This window comes from Ovis canadensis, chromosome 5 (assembly GCF_042477335.2).
Source record: "Ovis canadensis isolate MfBH-ARS-UI-01 breed Bighorn chromosome 5, ARS-UI_OviCan_v2, whole genome shotgun sequence".
Lineage (NCBI taxonomy): Eukaryota > Metazoa > Chordata > Mammalia > Artiodactyla > Bovidae > Ovis > Ovis canadensis.
Genome location: NC_091249.1, coordinates 122,742,000 through 122,766,600, shown reverse-complemented (window position 1 = coordinate 122,766,600; position 24,601 = coordinate 122,742,000). Strand labels below are relative to the sequence as shown.

General features: G+C 40.0%; 1 protein-coding gene across 1 annotated transcript in view; it reads right to left on the bottom strand.

The window, feature by feature from the left end:
- WDR36 (WD repeat domain 36) overlaps positions 1 to 24,085 on the bottom strand; it is a 44,136-nt gene extending 20,051 nt beyond the window's left edge. The window contains exons 1-12 of the mRNA XM_069592673.1: positions 23,784 to 24,085; positions 22,003 to 22,030; positions 19,382 to 19,482; positions 17,806 to 17,923; positions 15,951 to 16,083; positions 14,385 to 14,439; positions 12,661 to 12,793; positions 12,218 to 12,393; positions 11,690 to 11,810; positions 11,136 to 11,201; positions 9,297 to 9,383; positions 8,071 to 8,216 (exon numbers count right to left, since the gene is read on the bottom strand). Coding sequence (XP_069448774.1) covers positions 8,071 to 8,216; positions 9,297 to 9,383; positions 11,136 to 11,201; positions 11,690 to 11,810; positions 12,218 to 12,393; positions 12,661 to 12,793; positions 14,385 to 14,439; positions 15,951 to 16,083; positions 17,806 to 17,923; positions 19,382 to 19,482; positions 22,003 to 22,030; positions 23,784 to 23,945 — 1,326 coding nt within the window. The 5' untranslated portion in view covers positions 23,946 to 24,085. The remainder of the gene's footprint in view (positions 1 to 8,070; positions 8,217 to 9,296; positions 9,384 to 11,135; positions 11,202 to 11,689; positions 11,811 to 12,217; positions 12,394 to 12,660; positions 12,794 to 14,384; positions 14,440 to 15,950; positions 16,084 to 17,805; positions 17,924 to 19,381; positions 19,483 to 22,002; positions 22,031 to 23,783) is intronic.
- Between the last annotated feature and the right edge of the window lie 516 nt (positions 24,086 to 24,601).

Below are 24,601 nucleotides of genomic sequence, written 5' to 3'. Positions count from 1 at the left end.
AGCACACAGCACACACAAGACAGCGTGGAAAACATCCAGTTCACAAAGTTTCTGTAAAACAGACTCCTATTTCACCACGTAGAGAAGCGATATGATACTTAACAGATGTCTTCTCTTTCTGTTAGAAACATGAGATTAGCTACATGGCAGGCACGGCCAGAGAGACCCTGCCCCGCCACTGGTCACGGCCGGAGAGACGCTGCCCCGCCACTAGGCATGGCCGGAGAGACCCTGCCCTACCACCGGGCAAGGGAAAGAGATGACTTCTAAGACCTAAAAGAAAACACCTACTATAGGATATCTGTTCAAAACAGTAAGACTGATATACCACTGAGTCAAGATATCTTTACATAGCATCCACATTTAACTGTGTTCAACTTATATTTTTCTAGATCAGTTCAGTTCAGTTGCTCAGTCGTGTCCGACTCTTTGCGACCCCATGAATCGCAGCACGCCAGGCCTCCCTGTTCATCACCAACTCCCGGAGTTCACTCAGACTCACGTCCATCCAGACAGTGATGCCATCCAGCCATCTCATCCTCTGTCGTCCCCTTCTCCTCCTGCCCCCAATCCCTCCCAGCATCAGTCTTTTCCAATGAGTCAACTCATCACATGAGGTGGCCAAAGTACCGGGGTTTCAGCTTTAGCATCAGTCCTTCCAAAGAAATCCCAGGGCTGATCTCCTTCAGAATGGACTGCTTGGATCTCCTTGCAGTCCAAGGGACTCTCAAGAGTCTCCTCCAACACCACAGTTCAAAAGCATCAATTCTTCGGCACTTAGCCTTCTTCACAGTCCAACTCTCACATCCATACATGACCACAGGAAAAACCACAGCCTTGACTAGATGGACCTTAGTCAGCAAAGTAATGTCTCTGCTTTTGAATATGCTATCTAGGTTGCCCATAACTTTTCTTCCAAGGAGTAAGCGTCTTTTAATTTCACAGCTGCAGTCACCATCTGCAGTGATTTTGGAGCCCCCAAAAATCAAGTCTGACACTGTTTCCACTGTTTCCCCAACTATTTCCCATGAAGTGATGGGACTGGATGCCATGATCTTGGTTTTCTGAATGTTGAGCTTTAAGCCAACTTTTTCACTCTCCACTTTCACTTTCATCAAGAGGCTTTTTAGCTCCTCTTCACTTTCTGCCATAAGGGTGGTGTCATCTGCGTATCTGAGGTTATTGATACTTTTCTGGGCAATCTTGATTCCAGCTTGTGTTTCTTCCAGTCCAGCGTTTCTCATGATGTACTCTGCACAGAAGTTAAACAAGCAGGGTGACAATATACAGCCTTGACGTACTCCTTTTCCTATTTGGAACCAGTCTGTTGTTCCATGTCCAGTTCTAACTGTTGCTTCCTGGCCTGCATACAGATTTCTCAAGAGGCAGGTTGGGTGGTCTGGTTATTCCCATCTCTTTCAGAATTTTCCACAGTTTATTGTGATCCACACAGTCACAGGCTTTGGCATAGTCAGTAAAGTAGAAATAGATGCTTTTCTGGAACTCGCTTGCTTTTTCCATGATCCAGCAGATGTTGGCAATTTGATCTCTGGTTCCTCTGCGTTTTCTAAAACCAGCTTGAACATAAAGGATTTCACGGTTCACATATTGCTGAGGCCTGGCTTGGAGAATTTTGAGCATTACTTTACTAGCGTGTGAGATGAGTGCAATTGTGCGGTAGTTTGAGCATTCTTTGGCATTGCCTTTCTTTGGGATTGGAATGAAAATGGACCTTTTCCAGTCCTGTGGCCACTGCTGAGTTTTCCAAATTTGCTGGCATACTGAGTGCAGCACTTTCACAGCATCATGTTTCAGGATTTGAAACAGCTCCACTGGAATTCCATCACCTCCACTAGCTTTGTTTGTAGTGATGCTTTCTAAGGCCCACTTGACTTCACTTTCCAAGATGTCTGGCTCTAGATTAGTGATCACATCATCATAATTATCTGGGTCATGAAGATCTTTTATGTACAGTTCTTCCGTGTATTCTTGCCACGTCTTAACATCTTCTGCTTCTGTTAGGTCCATACCATTTCTGTTCTTTATCGAGCCCATATTTGCATGAAATGTTCCCTTGGTATCTGTAATTTTCTTGAAGAGATCTCTAGTCTTTCCCATTCTGTTGTTTGCCTCTATTTCTTTGCATTGATCGCTGAAGAAGGCTTTCTTATCTCTTCTTGCTATTCTTTGGAACTCTGCATTCAGATGCTTGTATCTTTTCTTTTCTCCTTTGCTTTTCGCCTCTCTTCTTTTCACAGCTATTTGTAAGGCCTCCCCAGACAGCCATTTTGCTTTTTTGCATTTCTTTTCCATGGGATGGTCTTGATCCCTGTCTCCTGTACAATGTCACGAACCTCCGTCCATAGTTCATCAGGCACTCTATCTATCAGATCTAGGTCCTTAAATCTATTTCTCACTTCCACTGGATAATCATAAGGGATTTGATTGAGGTCATACCTGAATGGTCTAGCGGTTTTCCCTACTTTCTTCAATTTAAGTCTGAATTTGGCAATAAGGAGTTCATGATCTGAGCCACAGTCAGCTCCTGGTCTTGTTTTTGTTGACTGTATAGACCTTCTCATCTTTGGCTTCAAAGAATATAATCAATCTGAGTTCAGTGTTGACCATCTGGTGATGTCCATGTGTAGAGTCTTGTGTTGTTGGAAGAGGGCGTTTGGTATGACCAGTGCATTTTCTTGGCAAAACTCTATTAGTCTTTGCCCTGCTTCATTCCACATTCCCAGGCCAAATTTGCCTGTTACTCCAGGTGTTTCTTGAGTTCCTACTTTTGCATTCCAGTCCCCTATAATGAAAAGGACATCTTTTTTGGATGTTAGTTCTAACAGGTCTTGTAGGTCTTCATAAAACTGTTCAACTTCAGCTTCTTCAGCATTACTGGTTGGGGCATAAGACTTGGATAACTGTGATATTGAATGGTTTGCCTTGGAGACGAACAGAGATCCTTCTGTCGTTTTTGAGACTGCATCCAAGTACTGCATTACGGACTCTTGTTGACCATGATGGTTACTCCATTTCTTCTGAGGGATTCTTGCCCGCAATAGTAGATATAATGGTCATCTGAGTTAAATTCACCCATTCCAGTCCATTTTAGTTCACTGATTCCTAGAATTTTTCTAGATAATTATAGCATATTTCTTAGAAAACGTTTTTATATAAGAAATTATGGACTAAGCTTAAAAAAGTATTCTGTCTTCCTAAACAGAAAACTAACATAATTTTACCAATTTTTAATAACTCAGAAATGTACACTACGTTGTATAGTCATGCTCTTAGGAACTAATGAAGATACTAGGCTATATTGTGGTTGTTTAGTCGCTACGTCGTGTCTCTTTGCAACCCCACAGACAGTAGCCCACCAGGCTCCTCGGTCCATGGGATTCTCCAGGCAAGAACACTGGGATGGGTTGCCGTTTCCTCCTAGAGGGGATCTTTTTGACCCAGGGACTGAATTCACGTCTCTTGCATTAGGCAGGCAGATTCTCTACCATTCAGTCATAGCCTGTAAGTAATGACGGTCCTGAAGGCACTGCTACACATTAGTCCCCCACATCCCCAGAGAATATGTTACAAGACCCTCAGTGGATGCCTTTAATGGCGGACAGTACCAAGTCCTATATGTATGTGCTTTTCCCTATACTATTGGGCAAGCAGTGTATACAGCATGGATATGTTAGATTAAAAGATGATATTAGACAGAGTGGGACAGTGCTACTCAGATGGCATACAATTTAAAATTTATAAATTGTGTCCTTCTGGAATTTTCTATTCAGTATTTTCAGACTGAAGCTGAATAACTGAAACCACGGATGGGGGGACTGCTATACTTTTTGGAACCTGAGTTTATTTTAATAGGCTTTATTGTTGTTAACAGGATGGCTTCTGACCTATTTTTTTTAAGACAGCACAACAAAGCAAAAATGAATAAGGTGAGAGGGTTACCTGTGAGTGAAAAACTGTACTCTGTGCACTGGATTTCTAATGAACACTGGTTTGTTGCATACTGGTTACCGCCTTTGCTCCAGAGAGCTAACTCTGCCAGACAAGAGACGCAGCACCAGCTAAGTATCATTGCGCTTGTCTCTGTGTATATATATTGTGCGCACACACACACACACACACACACACACACACACACCATTCTGTGGGTGATCACTATAGGCTAAGAGTTAAAAATATAGGTTCTAGAAGGAGTGGTCTGAGGTTCAAATCCCAGTTTTCCACTCAGTACTAGTTTTACTAACCTTGGGCATATTACTCATTATATTAAGCCTCAGCCTCCATTTTACTGTCTGTAAAAAGAGGCTAACAATATTCCATATCATAGGACTGTTGTGAGAATAATATAAAATAGCATGTGCCAGGCAGAGAGTCTGGAACAAAGTAAGCACACAAAAAATGTTAGCTGTAATCTTTATTTACACTACTATTATTATAATAGCTACTCAACTGTTCAGGTAAACTTGAGAAGTTTAAGATAGAATCTCTATGGCTCAGAAATAAAAGTTTAAGAGTGGAGTTTGTACTATGGAGAACAGAGCATACACACTGACAAAAAAAAAACCTGTACAAAATAGGATCAAATCAATTATATTTCCATACACTAGCAAAAAACAATCCAAAATGAAATTAAGAAATCTATTTACAATAGCATTGAAAAGAATAAAATACTAGGAAAAATTTAACCAAAAAAGTATAAGACTTGTATACTGACAACTATAAAACACTGGCAATAGAAATTAAAAATCTAATTAAATGCAAAGTCATCTCATGTTTATGGATCAGAAGTAATATTAAGATGGTAATACTCCTCAAATTGAGGTGTGTAATCAATAAGATCTCTATCAAAATCCCAGCTGCCTTCTTTGCAAAAACTGACAAGCTGATCATACTGAAATGCAATAGACCAGAATAGCCAAAACAACCTTGAGGCAACAAAAAACTTGGAAGACTCAATTATCCTGATTTTAAAAAACTTTACTACAGAGTGACCATACTCAAGACAGTGTCATACCAGCATGAGAAAGACAAGAGTCACTCAACGGAACAACCAAAGAGAACCGTGAGTCAGAAAAAAGCCCTCATTCATGTCAGACAATTTTTGGCAAAGGTACCAAGACCATTCAATGGGAAAAGAAGTGTGTTTTGGGCAAATAACACTGACCTAACTAGACATTCAAAGGCAAAAGAATGAACTTGGACCCCTATATGATATCATACACAAAAATTAACCTTAGAAGGGTTACAGATCTAAATTATGAAACTCTCAGAAGAAATTACAAGAGTAAATCTTCATGACCTTGGGTAAGGCAATGTTTGTCAAAAAACCACAAAAATGGCTAGAGTTCAAAATTAAAACCCTTTTATGCTGAAACGATACCAACAAGAAAAGAAAACGAGAGCCCACAGACGTGTGTGCTTAGTCGCTCGGTTGTGTCCGACTCTTCTTGTGACCCTTTGGACTGTAGTCTGCCAGGCTTCTCTGTCCATGGGATTTTCCAGGTGAGAATACTGGAGCGGGTTGCCATTTCCTTCTCCAGGGGATCTTTCCAACCCAGGGTTTGAACCCACATCTCCTCCATCCGCTGCACTGCAGGTGGATTCTCTACCCACTGAGCATCAGCCCACAGAACAGGAAAAACTATTTGCAAATCATATATCCAATAAGGGACCTGTATCCCAAATGTATAAGGAGCTATTAGAATTCAAGAGCAAAAAAATAAATAACTCCATTAGACAATGGGCAAGTAATATGAAAAGACATTTCTCTGAAGACAGAGAAGTGGCTAGTAAGCCACTGTGAGAGAAAAGACCCTGATGCTGGGAAAGACTGAGGACAGGAGGAGAAAGGGGTGATAGAGGATGAGATAGATGGATGGCATCGCCGACTCAATGCATATGAAGAGATGCTCAACACTGTTAAATCATTGGGAAAATATGAAACAGAAGCCACAGTGATAAACTACTTTATACCTACTAGGACAACACCAAAAGCACTGCAGATGGTTACTGCAGCCATGAAATTAAAACGCTTGCTCCTTGGAAGAAAAGCTATGAACAACCTAGACAGCATATTAAAAAGCAGAGACATCACTTTGCCAACAAAGGTCCCTCTAGTCAAGACTATGGTTTTCCAGTAGTCATGTATGGATGTGAGAATTGGACCATAAAGAAAACAGCACTGAAGAATTGATGCTTTTGAACTGCGTTGTTGAAGACTCTTGAGAGTTCCTTGAACTGCAAAGATATCCAACCAGTCCATCCTAAAGGAAATCAGTCCTGAATATTCATTGGAAGGACTGATGCCAAAACTGAAGCTCCAATAACTTTTGCCACCGGATGTGAAGAACCGACTCATTGGAAAAGACCCTGATGCTGGGAAAGATGGAAGGCAGGAGGAGAGGGGGAGGACAGAGGATGAGATGGTTGGATGGCATCACTGACTTGATGGACATGAGTTTGAGTAAACTCCAGGAAATGGGGATGAACAGGGGAAGCCTGGTGTGCTGCAGTCCATGGGGTTGCAAAGGGGGACACAACTTAAGTGACTGAACAACAAGGACAGCAATAATCAAAAGGAACAGACAAGCACAAGTGTTGCCTAGGACACACAGAAACTGGAACTCATACACTGCTGGTGGGAATATAGAATTGTGCAGCCACTTTGGAAAACAGGTTGTCAGTTCCACAAAAACATTAAACAGAGTTACATTATGTTAGGTGATCTAACAAGGTACTAACACAGAGACAACAAAACACATGTCCACACAAAAGCTTGTGCAGGAGCATTATCTATAACACCCCAAAACTAGAAACAACTATCTATCTATCAGCTGTCAATGGCTAAACAAAACGTGGTTTTATCTACAAAATAGAACAGTATTCAAAAAGGAATGAAGTACTGATACATCCTACCACATGGATGAACCTTAAAACATGCTAAGTGAAAGAAGACAGTCACGGAGGCCATGTATTATGATTCTATCCGTGTAAACTACCCAGAACAGGCATTGAGGTTGCCTGGGATGGGGAGATGGGTGGAGAAGTGAGAAAATGAGGATTATTGTTAGTGGGTAGAGGGTTTCTTTTTTAGTGATGAGAATGTTTTAAAATTAGACTGATTAGATTTTGGTGATAAGAGCAAAATTCTATGAATACACTAAAACCCACTAAAGTTTACATTTTAAATGAGTGAATTTCATGGTAAGTAAATTTTGTATCAGTAAAACTTATTTTGAAAAAGCAGAGGCAACAATTCTGCAAACCAAATTTGACATCATTTCTGTATAGCTTAAAATCTGAATTCAATAGAAGACTTACATTATTATCAATAGAAAACAAAATAAAATATTAATAGAGTAAGAAGTTGTAAGTTAACAGTGGCATTTAGAAAACTATATTTAAAAAAGGCTTAGACAGTATTCAATCAGACAAATAAATAACTTCTACATCTTTAACTCACTGAAGATTTACCTGAATCTTACTCCTACATTGAAAGAGAAACGGAAGGAAGAAACCTTAAGATTCACATTCATTGAATATAATACTATATACTCAACATAATTCAGGTAAGAAAGCATACTGATAAATGCTAAAATCTCCCTCAAAGGGTATGCTCAGTGATCCTATATTAAACAGAAAATTTAAATAACCAATATACTATATCTAGTCTAGCAAAGCTTAACTTAAATCTATAATAAGTCAAAATCTTAAAGATTTTAGCATTTTAAAATGTTTTAAAAAATATTTATTTTAAAATAAATAAAATATGTTAAAACCTTAAAGATTTTAATAAAATTATAATAAGATTTTATTGAAATTCTAATAATTTTAAATCTTAAAATCTATAGTAAATATACATATAATCTACATATATAATTTCCAGCTTCTCTCCAAGCTGGAAAACTTTAACCCTATTAGGGAATAATTTCAAAACGTTAAACTATGTTCTTTGTTCTTTCAACGAATATTGCCAGTAATAAAACTGAGTTTAATAAGACAACCACAGGACAGTTTCACAGGAGGAAGCGCCCCCGCAAACACGCCACTCACTGTTGCAGTTGTGCTGTCTGTCTTCAGCCCTTCTGGCCTGAGAAAGTAAGCGCCTATGGTAGACCTCTGGTAGTTCCAGGTGGAGCAGGAGAGCTTACCCTGATGGCAAGCAACGATACCATCCCAGTCACTTTCACGAGCTTCCTCTAAAACATAATTAAAATCGCTCATTCATTCACCTATTTAATCAGCATTTAATACTCTATGTTATAATTCAGCACTAAGATACAGTATGGTAAACAGGTAATTCCTACTAACAATGAGTTTCCAATCGAACAAGAAATTCTGATTAGAAGACAGTACAGTAGATCAAGTGTCTTTAAGAGCATTCAGGAGTTTACTGAGAGATCTGGGGAGAGGAGTAAATGGCTCCTTGAAAGAAGTAAAACAGGCAGAAATTAATGGATCGGGGGTGTGGAGAAGAGAGGGACTGAGACACACACAGACGGGCCCAAGCGTAACTTGAACAAAATTAAGCACAAGAAAATGCAATATTTTCCTGAGGGGTGGGAGAAGGGCAAAGCCACTGGTCCACGTTACCAACAGTCTTAAAAGCCATGTTAAGGAGAGAAGACTCCATTGAAAAAGGTAATTAAGGGGTCACTAAAAGATTTTTGAGCATATGACAGAAGGGTACTTTGAGTAAAAAAAAAAAAAAAAATTATTGTTCAGGTTGCTATAAATGGAAACGGTGATAAACAATTATTTCTATGAAAGTTTTCACTCAACAGTCTTATCATCTACCTACATTTTTCTTAAAACTGTTTCTTGGAATGATGCACTGCTCCAAGGACACAGTTCACTGAGACCGCAGTGTGTTCAGATCTTAATTAAGTATCAGCTCTCACCTTCTACATTAGGGACTTTCTTATACCAGGTTTATGAGAGAATAAATTAGGAGAGTTACAAAGCAGGTTAGTAAACATTGTTTATTATAGTTTAGAGAGAACAAAGCCTAGAATTCATACATAACAAGTTCCAATTATAACTCAGTCATTTTCGGTCTTCACACAAGACTTGCATGCATTTGGGATGCATCCTGGATTCTTACTACTGTTTGCTGAAACAGTTATTAAAACGGAAGAAATAAAGAAATATATTCGAGTGACCCTCTAGATGCTTATTAGTATTTGTAAAAACATTTACTAAAATGGAGAAAAGAAAGAAACACACAGAAGGAAATAAATGACAGGGCAGAATTCGAAACACAACACGAAGCTTCTCACCAGCTGCAAACTCCGTGACGGGTGGAAGTCTCACTGACATGGTATTCTGAAGTCCTTTACGTTTGACTCTCTTTTTGTTTATTAGCCCTGGGGTTAGGAGAGAGGGGAAGATAGCTACGAATTCTTCTTAATGAAAAATGTATATAAGAGAAAAGCTAATTCGTTGCACTTTATATGTAAATTCGTTGAACTCTATATGTAAAGTTCAAAATATTCCCATTTAAAAATCTTTAAAATAAAGAGTATGTTATTACCACTATCTTAGTGGCATTGAAAATTGCATTAGAATAAAAATGAAGAGACTGCATTTACAATATCAGCAAAAAAAATTAGCAAATTATATTAAAATATATAAAATACCACTGAGTAATCTAAAAAGTGCAGGACCAATAAGAGAAAAACTAAAAACCTTCACTGAGGAACATTAAAGACATCCCCTTGAATGAGGATATATCATATTTCTAGATGAGAAAATTCTTAAAGATATCAAATCTCTCCAATTTGATTCTAAGAATTATAATTGTGGATGTTGATTTAAAATTGGTTCTGAAATTCATCTGGAAGTATATAAATATATGAATAGCCAAGACATTAACTTCCAAAAAAGTTTAATTATAAATAAGCCTGAATGTTTTTGTTTAACAAACAAAATCTTTCATATGATAAAACCAAGGGCATGAATAGAGAATTAAAAAATCCCTTCAGGCAGAAAGATGGGACTCTTTTTACTTTGATGCTTCCTGTAAGCTCCTTTCCATCTTTAAATTCTGCATTCCACAGAAGACACCACCCTTATGGCAGAGAGTGAAGAAGAACTAAAGAACCTCTTGATGAAAGTCAAAGAGGACAGTGAAAAGTTGGCTTAAAGCTCAACATTCAGAAAACTAAGATCATGGCATCTGGTCCCATCACTTCATGGCAAATAGATGGGGAAACAGCGGAAACAGTGGCTGACTTTATTTTTGGGGGGGGGGGGGCTCCAAAATCACTGCAGATGGTGACTGCAGCCATGAAATTAAAAGACACTTACTCCTTAGAAGGAAAGTTATGACCAACCTAGATAGCATATTAAAAAGCAAGAGACATTATTTTGCCAACAAAGGTCGGTCTAGTCAAGGCTATGGTTTTTCCTGTGGTCATGTATGGATGTGAGAGCTGGCCTATAAAGAAAGCTGAGAGCCGCAGAACTGATGCTTTTGAACTATGGTGCTGGAGAAGACTCCTGAGAGTCCCTTGGACTGCAAGGAGATCCAACCAGTCCATCCTAAAGGAAATCAGTCCTGAGGGTTCATTGGAAGGACTGATGCTGAAGCTGAAACTCCAATACTTTGTCCTTCTGATGTGAAGAGCTGACTCATTGGAAAAGACCCTAATGCTGGGAAAGACTGAAGGTGGGAGAAGAAGGGGACGACAGAGGATGAGATGGTTGGATGGCATCACCAACTCAATGGACAGGGGTTTGGGTGAACTCTGGGAGTTGGTGATGGACAGGGAGGCCTGGCGCGCTGCCATCTGTGGGGTCGCAGAGTCTGACATGACTGAGCAACTGACCTGAACTGAGCAGATGGCTCCAGTTGCATCACCAACGTCTTTCGGGTGGCAGCACTATGTCTTTACCACCTGAGATCCCTAACTCTTCAATCTTGCAGTAGCACCTGAACCACTTCTATAGCAATGCTGAGTTACAAATCTTATTACTGCTCTTTCATATAAGGGAATTTTATTTTATCCTAAGAAAGAGGAAATTTAGTAATGAAACCTCCTCTGGTTATCTCCCAGACTCTTTGAGATGAATTTTTTAATGACCAGTAGTTTTTTTTCCATTTTGCAACAACCTACCATGTCCCAAGCTCTTGTTAAATTTTTCGTGTACCGTGGAAAATGACTGAAGTGTTCCATCTTGACCTGTTGATATACACAGAAAATGTCTAATCAAGCTTCATCGAAACAATGGACCATTTGAATCATGACACTTATAAAATTAGATTCTATAAAAAGCTTGAAGTTAGTTGGCAGCACTTTAAAAGGAAGCTGATTGTAACTACCTCATTTATAATATTCAACTGCCCATGAAAAGCCATTTAGTAAAAACAAAGGATAAAATGAGGTGCTAATAAATGTCAGCAGATTATCTGAATAGGCAAGGGCCACATTTCTGGAATTTGTCCATTCTGACTCCAACGATGACTAAATAGTGATGTTCCAAATAAAAGTAATATCAGCCAGTGTTTCCTGAAGTATTCAAAAACAATCACCTCATTTTACCCAGATTTTCAAGTCACTCAAAGGGACATCTGAATCTAAAAATGCATAAATACCAAACCTAATAAATATCAAACACTTTGTTCTCATTACTTGCTGAATTAAACTAATGGCACAAAGCAGAAACTCACTTGCACTAAGAATTTGTTGTCCATTTTGTCCATAATATCTTATTTTGGTAAGAGGAGCACTATGTCCCATTCTGAATCTCAGAAGCCGGCCTTCACCTGCGGGACCATCAAATATCCATATCTGCCAAGAAATGAAGAAAAGTAAAGCTTTCCCACAAGTGACCGGCAAGCAGTCAAACCGCCTTCTGCATAAATCTACTGGCACTGGGTAATGCCTGCAGACCGCTGACCCTGGAGCACAGGCTGGGGAAAAGATGAGCGGCCTAACTTTCCCCAACTCCAATGATCTTGCCTGGAAAATCCCATGGACAGAGCCTGGCGAGTGGCAGTTCACGGGGTCACAAAGAGTCGGACACAACTGAGCACAGCACAACTCTCTCACTTCATGAAAATCAGGCAATCTGCTACACCTTTTATTTCATCTATATCAATGTCTTATCCCATATTCCCTCCACCTGCTAGGTTTCAGGCTGATACATTAAAGCAGGCTTGTAATAACCCAAAGGGAGGTGGTAATAACCACAGTACCCTGAGAGCGTTGTCAGCACCGTTTGTGACCAGAAGCGGCTCTCTGTGGAGAAATGTCAGTCCGGCAATCGCTGTAGAATGTGCGTTTCTCATTTGATTGATTAACTTTCTGTCTTCTAGATCCCAGAGTCCAATATGGCCACATGGGCTTCCAGCTGCCATTACTGGGTGACCATCTGTTGTTAAGATAGAACACACTAAGAAAAACATGCACCACCAAACAACTAAACTTAACAATACTTCTCTCCACTCTTTTAATCCATAAATATAAATTTAAAATAAAAGACTATCTACCAATAATCTACCAATATTCCTTTGGCTCTTTATATTCTAGTATTTATTTCTATTAAATTATAAACAAATATTAAGAAAATTTCTATGAACTTCAAAGTAATACATCTGAAGTGTTCTTAATTTTCATCCATAAACAAGCTGAGAGTTACCTGTGCGAAATGAAATCGAAGTAATAGGTCCCCAGTCTTGACGAAACTTCATTAATGTTTCATCAAATTTAATGTTGTGAATGATAATCTGACCCGACATGAGACCAACAGCCACAACATCCACAGCTGGTGCCTGAAAATTAAATGACTCAACTTCTTATTTTCTTAATCAAATACTTTTAATAATACTGATGATGACATCATTATTTATGTGTTACCAAAGTAAGTATTAATAATGGAATATATTTCTGGAGATGACAAAAACAATGAATACTGTCACTCTGGCATACTTTAATTGATATCTGGCATGGAAGTATTTAGGAATGATTTTTCCAAATTACTTTCCAGCTTCAGTCTGGTAGTCATCATCACTCCCCCATCCACAAACATAGTTAACTTGCTAAGAAAGCAGCCATAATACAAAAGGAGCTGATACGTGAAATCAATACAGGTCATTATTGCCTGAATGGAAATAAAAAGAAGACAACTCTTAGAAAACATATCAAGGCCCGCCACATGCATGGCAACAGAAAAGGCCAACTACAAAGGAAGTGAAGAATGGTCTATCCAAAGAATACAAGAAAAACCTATAACCCATGCTAAAAGGCAAACAGGTTATACAATTAGTCTGTTCCAGCTCTAAGAGTCTATGATTTTAATCTTCATTTTATACAATAGTATTACATACAGACTCTATACTACCTTTCTCTATTTAAGAACACAAGATCAATGTCCAATACCATCACAAAATGAAATCAGGCTAAAACATCTAATTAATTTGCCATCAAGTAACTACTATGCATGAGATCCTGTGTAGAAGCTGAGGATACTAAAACAAATATGACGGCTGGCCCTCAAAGACCCTAATCATCACCTCTGGGATCTTCTGGGTAGGTAAAAGCAAAGCAAGGTGATGGAAGTGAGACAATGAGGGATGCGTATAAATCGAGCAGGTATAAGCAACGGATATTTGAAAAGACAAGGTACACGGCCTGTATATGTGTCCAACGTGTAAGGTTCTCTGCAGCAATACAGCCATTCAGACATACAGTTCTACAAACTCATAAAGACAAAAAGCAGTTATATCTGGAAGAGTCTAGCATCTAATAAATAGTTAATACTGGGCACCAATTGAAGGTAGGAGGAGAAAGGGATGACAGAGGATGAGATGGCTGGATCACATCACTGACTCAATGGAGATACGTTTGAGTAAACTCCAGGAGTTGATGATGGACAGGGAGGCCTGGCGTGCTGTGGGCCAAGGGGTCACAGAGAGTCAGACATGACTGAGCAACTGAACTGAACAGACCCATTAGCTCAAGCTACAAATCTCAGCACACTGACGAGGTTCTCTGTATGACCTACAAACTCACTTGCTTCACTGAAGAAAAACCTCATCTCCACTCTGACCAAGGCACTGGACTCTCTATGCTTACAAAACGATTGGTAAATGTGGATTCACACCAATCACAGAATTAAGAGACTAATTCTAGGCAAAAAGGTTTCCACAAATATTTATAGACAAAGGCACTGTTTTCAATTCTATTTCCAAAACACTGTTTTTTAGGATAATATTTCTAAAAAAAACTAGACTATACATTATTTTGTCTTCAGGTCCACACATATGGTTGGCCCCTGAAACTGAAAGATCCTACCATTGCCTTCATTTCTTTTTTTTTTTTTTTGCCTTCATTTCTTATCTAACTTAACAGAAAAATACTAACCTGCTGAAGCGCTGTCACTCCGACTTTCCATCCCGCAAATGTATAGAGAAGTTTACTACAAAAGAAAAAACAGTTGAAAGCTAGTTTGCCGGGGGGGGGGGGGGTGGGGTGGGAATTAACTGCATATTAAAAAATGATATAGTAACTATTTATTAAGTTCTTCCTCTGCCCCACATTGTTCTAAGTAGGCATATTAATCTATTTAATACTCAAAATAATGCTATGACAGAAACAGCACCATTTTTCAGATTAAGAAACTTAATTACATGAAAAAATTAAGCTACGATTACAAGGCTAATACTGACAGAGCCCAGAGAGACTCAGATCCTAAGCTGCTAAGAACTATGATACTTTGCAGCCTCTTGGAGAAATTAAAAAGAGAAAGAAAAAAAAAATACATCAGTAAAAACAATTTTATGTGACACATACAATTTAAAATAAAACCTTAGAATACAGGCAGATCTCACTTTTTACCACAATGTGATATCGGAAACCTAACACAAAAAAGGACTACTACTTGGTGATGGACAGGGAGGCCTGGCATGCTGCAGTCACGGGGTCGCGAGAGCGGACACGACTGGGCGACTGAACTGAACTGACAAGACCACCTGTATGTCACAGGACCGTCACATGGCAACAGTGATGCTGCTCTGAACTCCAGAATCAAGCCATGAATGACAGTTCACAGAGCAGAGACACCTGAGATTGTTATAATGACAACAGAGTATTTATTCACACATTAAATTCTTCAGGCACAGATTAGGTCACTCTCACAAAAAACCTAAAGAGGTAACTTTGGGGCACAGAATATTTCCATCATTATTTCCTAGCCTATTACAGAATAGGTAGTCAATGATATTTGTTAAGTTGAACAGAAACACTGACTTAAAATTAATAATTAATAGGATAAACATTAAACCTCTGAAAATCTTATTTTCCCTTTCGAATTTGTAAGGGCATTGGAAAGGAAACTCTGGATGATCAAATATTTCTGATTGCTCTTTTAATGATTATAAAGAAAACTTAGCTGCCACTCTTTTCTCTGGATAAATGTACAAGTAACAGGCAGAGGTGTTCACCATCATTTATCCAGCCCCCTAGCTATATTAACAATATTACAGACATCCATCATGTTTATGCTTGAAGATAAATGTGCTTCTACCGTGAAAACCATACCTAAATGCTAGCACTAAATAAACATTGATTTGCGTCGCCATCTAACATTTCAGTTTATTGAGAACTAAAAGCTCTTCAGTGACAATCTCAATTATTTTTCTGATCTTGTGTACTAAAGCCTTCATTACAGTTTTGTGAATTCTTTATAGTGACTCAGGATACTAGTATATAGTATTTAATGAGCATTTATGAAGCTGCCTACCATGTTCCAGGACCATATCCCAGTTTCCACATATGTGATTCCATGAGTAACCACCCCAGGAACAGGTATATTTACTGAAAACTCTCCAAAAAAGATATAAAGGAGAACTGAGAGACTTCAAGAATGCTTTAGGGAGTAATACACGAGGGTAAGGCAGGAATCACCTATGTTGTAAATACAGAGCTTACTTGGATTTTACATTCCATAACTGGAGGCTTCCTTGTTCACTGCCAAGAAGTATTTTATTCAAGTAGGTACTTGGGTGCAAAATTGCAGAAATTTTAAATACGGATTTATCGAAAGACAATTGCAGGTATTCTTCTACAAAAGTAAAGGTTATAAATAATACATAAAATAAAACAGTTTAAAATATTTTTCATACACCCATATATTTAGCACTTAAAATCTACCATATCAAAGATTTATGTACTAATATAAACCAAAGACAATACTAACTTATAAACATTCCCTGAGAAATTAAACAAATGTGATAAGGGGCAACTTGCAAATTTAGTTAGATTATCAAGAATTTTCTAAAAGTTCTAATATCAATCCTACCTAAAATTTTACTCACTGTCAAACTGGTTTATGGGATGAAAATAAGAGGTCCAAAAAAAAAAAAAAAAAAAAGACACTAAGGGATCAGACTTAGTAGTTTTATAATTTGATCAAGAGACAGCTAATGTTCCGAATCAAGTGCATGGGAGGGAAGGAGCAAATATCTAGAGTTTCTTCTGCTCCTCAAACATGTAAGTCAGAGGCAAACTTAAATGAAACTAAACACAGGGCTTCTCATAGTTACACAGGAGACCCTCAAACAGAGGGGAGGAAAGAACCTGCAGCCGTGTTGAGTGGGAAATGGCACAACCTGCTATCTTCTGCTGCAAGATCAAAACATTTTTTGCAACATCACATGCTTTAAATTCCTACATGTGAATTTTGTTTTCCACTTCAGTTCATCCATAATGAAAACACTTTCTCACTTAATTTCCTAATGAACTTGAGTATCAGAGAACAAACACTTCTCTTAAACTTTAGTTTCATTCTATCTGGCTGCTGCATACTCCAGGAGTATGTGTACCCCAGTTTAAGGAGCATAGATAACAGACAAGAATTACAGAATCTTTTACTTAAATATTATTTTAAAAGATTCTTGCCTCTATATGTAACTAGCAGTCTTACTTAAGATCACTACAAACTGCTCCCTGAAGACACCATGCTGCTCCAAGAGGAACATAAAGCTGAGTACCAGTATCAACAGAAAGCTGGCTGAACTCTAAGTCAGATTCTCTAACTTCATAAAAGGCCTTTTAATATCCATCTGCATAGGGACTATGTTTGAAATTCTGTTCCCTCCACTCAAGCAAAGGAAAAACAAGAGTGGCTAATCTGAACAAGAACATGAAATGACTGCCAGGAGGGCAATCCCTAAGACTTCTACTAAAAATAAACATACTCCCTCAAAAGATGAGTCAATCAAGAGGTAGCAAACGCTAAAAATGCACACAGACCAAAAGCGTAAAAGCTTTAACTCATGTCAGGCCCCACAATCTTTTACCTACGAGAGCTGGGGTTATTCTGGTGATAAATTCCTGACCTTTGGTGATAACACGGGCCTACAAACATAGCACAGTGCAGTGTTAAAGAAAATCACAATTAAAGGACACTGACTCATATTCTTAGAAAAAAGATGTTTATTTTCCTTCAGATGACTGGGTCTTCAAGTTTACTATTACAAGTTGAAAATACAAACCAAGTACTACTCAGGTGTAAGTATACACCAAAATTCTCCCCACAGAGAAAATATCACATGTCATTAAACTTGGAGAGCTATAATGCAAAGCATTATGAACAGCTAAAATAGCTAATTAAAACTGCTTAGCAATTTTTTACTTAGAACCCCTTTCCCTTAAACACATTAATGATTCTTAAAAATTTTTTACTGCCTACATGTGAAACCTCTGGTACAGAAGTCATCCTTAAAGAGATATTTTAGTTACACACATACTATTCCAAGATAAAGTAATAAATGGGTTTTCTTACCTTCTGAATATATGTGCCAAATAATAAGAACACTGTCGGTATCAACAGAGATAACGTGGTCCCCAAAGGGTTGCAAAAGATGGATTTCTGCCTTATGACCCTTAAAGGTATGCACTACCTGCAATGTCAAAATTCAGAAGAATTTCATACTATTCATTCATCATGTAATATTATTCATATTAACAACAACAACAACAAAAACCCCACACAAATCCTGAAGATAGATGCTCACATTAAGAAATGCCCAACTTTTGACTACCCAAGGTTAGATCAACAAACAGCAAGGAATCACACATTTTCACCTGCTCCCCTAGAGAGTCCAATTAGGAAACATGGGCTAAGAACACAGAAATGAGATCTTTGAGGCTCAGCTTTTCAACCAAGCTTAGGGAGAAGGCACACAAAGAGCTGGGTCCCTTAGCCAAGCCAGCCAACACAATTCCATGCATTTTGGAAAAGTGGGATGTTCTAGAAGGCTAACCTCTACAGCCCCCACCAGCTGACTTCCACAGAAACAAGGGAGGGCGATATAGGACACGTCTTCCCTACAGCTCTGTCTGGACACAGACATTCTTTCCCTGACAGCAGTCCCTGCACCCGCACTAATTACAGTCCCTTCCCCCACGGTTTCAGTTCTCAGCAGGCTCCAGGAACGCTGTTTCTTCTCCTTCTGGTCCTACGGATGGTTAACAGTTTCCTACAGTTTATAGTCTCTGATACCTTTCTACTCCTAATCTTCTCAGGAAAAACTACAAATTGCAATATTTTGAACAAAAAAAGGACTCTTTCTACGAAGAAAAAAAAAACTTTTACTGACTCTCAAAAGAAAAACTCCCATTAAAGAACTTTAAGTTGCCTTCCTCTGCCACGGGTAGAGATGATGGAAAATGCTGGGAACAAACATCATTAGCCTGAGTCAGACTTTGAGAAGTACGGTAACTCCATCACCTGGCTATCTAGCCATCCCCATGGCCACATTCCCTTTCATTCTGGACCACTAGCGCCAGGTCATCTCTCAAATTAGTCATCCCAGGGCAAACTGAGAAACCAACGAGCAGATTAAGACAAGAAAAGATCGTCCCTTAGGAGAGAGAGCAGAGGACCTAGCTTCTTCTATGTAGGCAACAAGCACCTGGGTCTTAGAAAATGAGTCATGGGCTATGACGCTCATAACAAAAAAATCAATTCACATAAGGTAGTGGTACAGATGTGAATCTCTTAGGAAAATATTTTCAAAATACTACTGACTGAATCCTACCCCAACCAAATAAACAAAGTAGAAAACTCCAGAGATGGGACCTGGTTGGAAACAAACAAGCTGTAGCAGCTAGCTGCCCAGATGATTCTAAGGTTGGTCCCAGGCAAAGAAAACTGAACCAAAGCATCACTTTTAACTGATAATGAAAATTTGATGAAATCAACTTCCTCCTCCTCCAGCAAAGTGAATATACATTAAAAAACAAAACAAAAAAAAACGTCGAGAGTGTCTCAGATGAAGAGCAACATTAAAGTTCCCTCCCACACCATGACAATCAATCGCTGACTGCAAAATACAACACAGTTCAGTGATACAAACCTCTTTATTACGGGCGAATGCAGAGAAAACATTCCCATAAGCAGCAAAGACTAACCTCCCATCAGCTGCCATACAGCAGATGTCCTGTGGGAGAGAGTTACCTGGAAAAAAAGAAATATAAAATGAAAGAAGTAAACCAATTTTTTAAGAAATAAAGATATTTAAGATTGTGGAACAAATACAAACTTCAATTATACATATAACATCTTTAATTTCCTATAACTTAAAAATACGTATGTATGACAATCAGAGCATAAAATTTAGACTTCAGTGTTATTTTAGACATCTAATAACAACCATCACATTGAAAATATGACATCACCTTGACTTTCCCTAAGAGAATAAATGTCCAGTATCTGTGGACACAAGAACATAATCCTAAAGAATTGAGAAGAATTGAGGTTATTTGGGGAAAAAAATCCTCATTCAAATACACAAAACTCTGGCAGGTGGTCATCTAATCTCCACGTGAATGCCTTCAGCAACATCAAACTCCTAACAACTTCAGAATATTTTAAAAGTAGGTCAAAACTGAGAACTCTTAACCCCACCATTTGGAGTAACTTAAAAACAATTCCATGCTATTCTACACTCTGACCCTCTCAAGTGAACAGCACGGTCTCCACCTAGCCTTCTCCCGGGTCCGCGCCTGCCCCTCCCGCCGCTCCTCGTCAGGCTCCTTGGCCCCTCCCTCACTGCCGCGGCCACACGGGCTTGCACTGTTTATTTCCCATTTTGGGGGCAGGACCGTTAAAACAGGAGAGAATGAAGTATCATTCACGCTGTTATTACATGTCCAAATACTATTTTTATAGGTTTACCATTTTAGTATTGCCCTTCTACAGCCTTCTATAATCTTTTTTAAAAATAAAATTTATCAGACATACACTCTAAATTCATATAGCTCTGTTTTTCTTACAAAGATCACAATTGATGGTGAAACTAGAATCTCTCAGTCCTGGCAAGCTCTTCATTCTATAAAAGAGTTAAAAAAAAATTCTTCCATTGCAAGAAAATATCAAAATGTGGGAAAAAGGAAAACTCTTTCTTACAATGGAATGATAGAATCAGAAAACCACTATTTGATAATCATCCTACTAATAACTCAGGTGAGAATCACGACTAAATGATAGTCAGCAGTACATGAAACTTTGAATAGTAAAGACTATTTATAGTGAAAGTGAAGTTGCTCAGTCCTGTCTGACTCTTTGCAACCCCATGGACTGCAACGTACCACGCTCCTCTGTCCATGGGATTTCCCAAGCAAGAGTACTGGAGTGGATTGCCATTTCCTTCTCCAGGGGATCTTTATGACCCAGGGATCGAACCCAGGTCTTCCTCATTGTTCAGTTCAGTTCAGTTGCTCAGTCGTGTCCGACTCTTTGCGACCCCATGAATCGCAGCACACCAGGCCTCCCTGTCCATCACCAACTCCCAGAGTTCACCCAAACCCATGTCCATCGAGTCGGTGATGCCATCCAACCATCTCATCCTCTGTCATCCCCTTCTCCTCCTGCCCTCACTCTTTCCCAGCATCAGAGTCTTTTCCAATGAGTCAGCTCTTTGCATCAGATGGCCAAAGTATTGGAGTTTCAGCTTCAACATCAGACCCTCCAATGAACACCTAGAATTGATCTCCTTTAGGATGGACTGGTTGGATCTCGTTGCAGTCCAAGGAACTCTCAAGAGTCTTCTCCAACACCACAGTTCAAAAGCATCAATTCTTTGGCGCTTAGCTTTCTTTATAGTCCAACTCTCACATCCATACATGACCACTGGAAAAACCACAGCCTTGACTAGATGGACCTTTGCTGGCAAAGTAATGTCTCTGCTTTTAAAAATGCTGTCTAGGTTGGTCATAACTTTCCTTCCAATGTGTAAGCATGGTAGGCAGATGCTTTACCGTCTGAGACGTAAAGCATCTACCTACAATGAGGAAGACTCGGGTTCAATCCCTGGGTCACAAAGATCCCCTGGAGAAGGAAATGGCAATCCACTCCAGTACTCTTGCTTGGGAAATCCCATGGATGGAGGAACGTGGTAGGCTACAGTCCATGGGGTCGCAAAGAGTTGGACAGGACTGAGCGACTTCACTTTCACTCTCAATGTATCTTACCACATGCACTTATTACATTTATTAGCTACAAGGGCAAGTCTTCAAAAGGAGCTGCTTGATAAATGTCATCTTAACCAAATGATCAAAGTTTTCACTGCCAGGAAAAAGCAATAGCATGTGCCTCCTGATATGGTTCGCTGAGAATTCAGCATCATTTCTTTGCTACTCTTGCAACACTGCAGAACCTGAATCTAATCATGATGAAGTATCAGAAAAAGTCAAATTGAAAAATATTCTTTAGAAAAGACTAGCCTACACTACTCTAAAAGTATCAATGTTGTAAACCACAAAGAAAGAGATGAATTAGTTTAAAGAAGACCAAAGAGAAATGACAACTGAAAGTAACAAACAATCCTGTCCTGGATGTTTTTGTTAGCTATGTACGTTTACCATAAATACACGCCAAAGTCTTTACGTTTCACAAGTCTTAGATTTAACTCAGAATTTTAAAAGAATGTTAAAAGATACTAAACAGGCACAAATTCAGGACAAAGTCTATACTTACTTACTGCAACCAGACTAAGTTTCTGAACCTGTTTTTAAAAAAGAGAACAAATGATTAAATTTTTACTAACAAAAATATTATAATAATTTAGCACTTAAAGATTAAGCTCTAACCTCATACATAAGTTTGCTATGCGGTCCTTCCTTAAAAAGACACTTACTGATGTACTAATTTTCATTATTAGCAGATTAGTCGCTCAGTTCAGTTCAGTCGCTCAGTCCTGTCCAACTCTTTGAGGCTCCACAGACTGTAGCCCACCAGGCTCCTCTGTCCATTGAGTTCTCCAGGCAAGAATACTGGAGTGGGTAGCCATGCCTTTCTCCAGGGGATCTTCCTGACCCAGGGCTCGAACTCAGGTCTCCTGCGTTGCAGGCAGATTCTTTTACAATCTGAGCCACCAGGGAAGCCCATTCTCATTATTAGGGAAGTTTATATTTTCTACTATTTCATCAGTGATGGAGGGTAGGCATCATGTATAGGTTTGTATCTGGGTCGTGTAATGAATATTTTAAGGCTTTGCAATCTGTGTGGTCTTTGTTGCAATCACTCAACTGATAATACATCACAGAAGCAGCCACATATGGTAAAAAAATATATATACGCATGACTGTATTTCAATAAATTTGATTTATGGATATATAATAATAATTTTTTAAACTGTCATATGCTGTGAAATATTATTTTTCTTTTGATATTTCCCGGCCATTTAAAAACGTCAAAACCATCTAGCTCAGAAGCATAGAGCACAGAAGGGTGTAAGACTAAAAGTGCCCTTGAAGATGAATTAAATAATCTATGTTTCTTAATTGAGAGTAGACACACACACACACACACACACACACACACACATAAAAATGTGATAGGTCATACAAAAACAAAATGTTGGCAGAATTGGCTTGCAGGCTGTAGTTTGTGGGCCCCAACCTATGGTTACTGATCCAGCTATGTGACTCACCTCCATCGCTGTGATGGCCTTCCCTTTCCGTTCCTCACTTGCTCTTCCACTAATTCTACCTGCTATCAACAACCAGTTCCTCTTGCTAACAATCCACCTGATTTTCACAATGCTTCAAGGAAAGCTTATATTTTCTAGGAGTACAACTTTACATCAGTCTCCAGGAAAAGTGCTTAATTAACACTGACTAGTTTTAACCTCCTCAAGTAAGGCCCCACCTTTCACAAAGCATACCTTCATCTAGAGAAGACGAAAGAAGAAACAGCAACAAAAGGCTATTTCAAAGACTGATGATATATTTTAGAGGAAAAACCATCAGTAACAAGCAGGAAGGCCTTGGGCAAGTACCAGTTTTTTCTGAGATCTAGTTTCCTAGTCCATGTAAGGGTGCTACAAAATAACGAACATTCTTCTTGGAAAGAAACGCTGCAAGGTTTTGAGGAGGTGGCACCGCTGAACTCCGTCATGGTGGCAGAAAACAGATGCTCAGGGGAAGTTTAGGGAAATTAGTCTGCTATCAAATGTGGAGAGCCGCGAAAACCGTCACTAATCTCACCCTCCCGTTATCCCAGTGGATTTTAGCCCGCATCTCTAACGCGGTTCTCCGCAGGAACTGCACAATGAGCTGGCTTACAACTCTAATTAAAAGGGGGCGGGCGAGCAGTTTCCTTCACCACATTTATTTCCAACCTCTGCCGCAGAAGTGCGACGTTCTCCGGGACCTCTCCCAGCCCGACCGCCGCCGGAGCTCGTCGCAGGCGGACGGCATGTGCGGTCCACACACGGACGGCCTGGGCGGAGGGCGGCGCGACCCCGGGGCACTCACATCGTAGGTGTGGAAGCTCTTGCCCACGCACGTGGTCACGTAGAACCTGCGCTTCAGCGCACTGAAGCGCACCGCGTGGGGAATGTCGCTGCTGAAGAGCCCCAAGGCCCGGAACCCGGCGAAAAGGGCGCTGGCGGTGCGTTCGCCCGGGCCCCGCTCCATCACGACCGTCGACGGCGGCCTCGCGCCTACAGTCCCTGGGAGACCGCGCGCCCGTGCCCGTCGGCGCGTCTGCCTCAGCACAACCCTCGGCCGCCGCTTCCGGCGCCCTGCCGCTTCCGGTGCTCGCTGCCAATCGAGCGAGCGGCGGCTGTCTTCGGTGCAGCTGAAAAGTGGCTCCCCGCGGGACGCGAAGGGGAACCAACACTTGGGTTCCGCGTTCCCGCCGTCCCCGACTGGCAGACACTGAGGTCGCTTTCCCGCGGGCCTGGAGGGGCGGGGCCGAGTGGGGAAGCCCGGCGGCCGGGGGAGTGAGGGGACGCGGAAGTCTTAGCCCAGGCTTTCCGGACGGACGCGTCTAATCCGACTGGGGCTGGGGGACCTTTCCAAAGGCCCAGTGCCTCTCGGTGGCTCGGCTGGTGGAGAGTCCGCCTGCAGCGTAGGAGACCGGGGATCGATCCCTGAGTCTGGAGGATGCGCTGGCGGAGGGACCGGCTGCCCCCTCCAGTGTTCTGGAGAATTCCAGGGAGGTCTCAAAGAGGCGGACACGACCGAGCGACGCTCACTTTTTTAAACGACCTTATCTAGTAGAGATATGTGTTTATGGATGAAATTATGTATCTGGGAATTTGCTTTCAAAATAATTGGACATGAGGTCC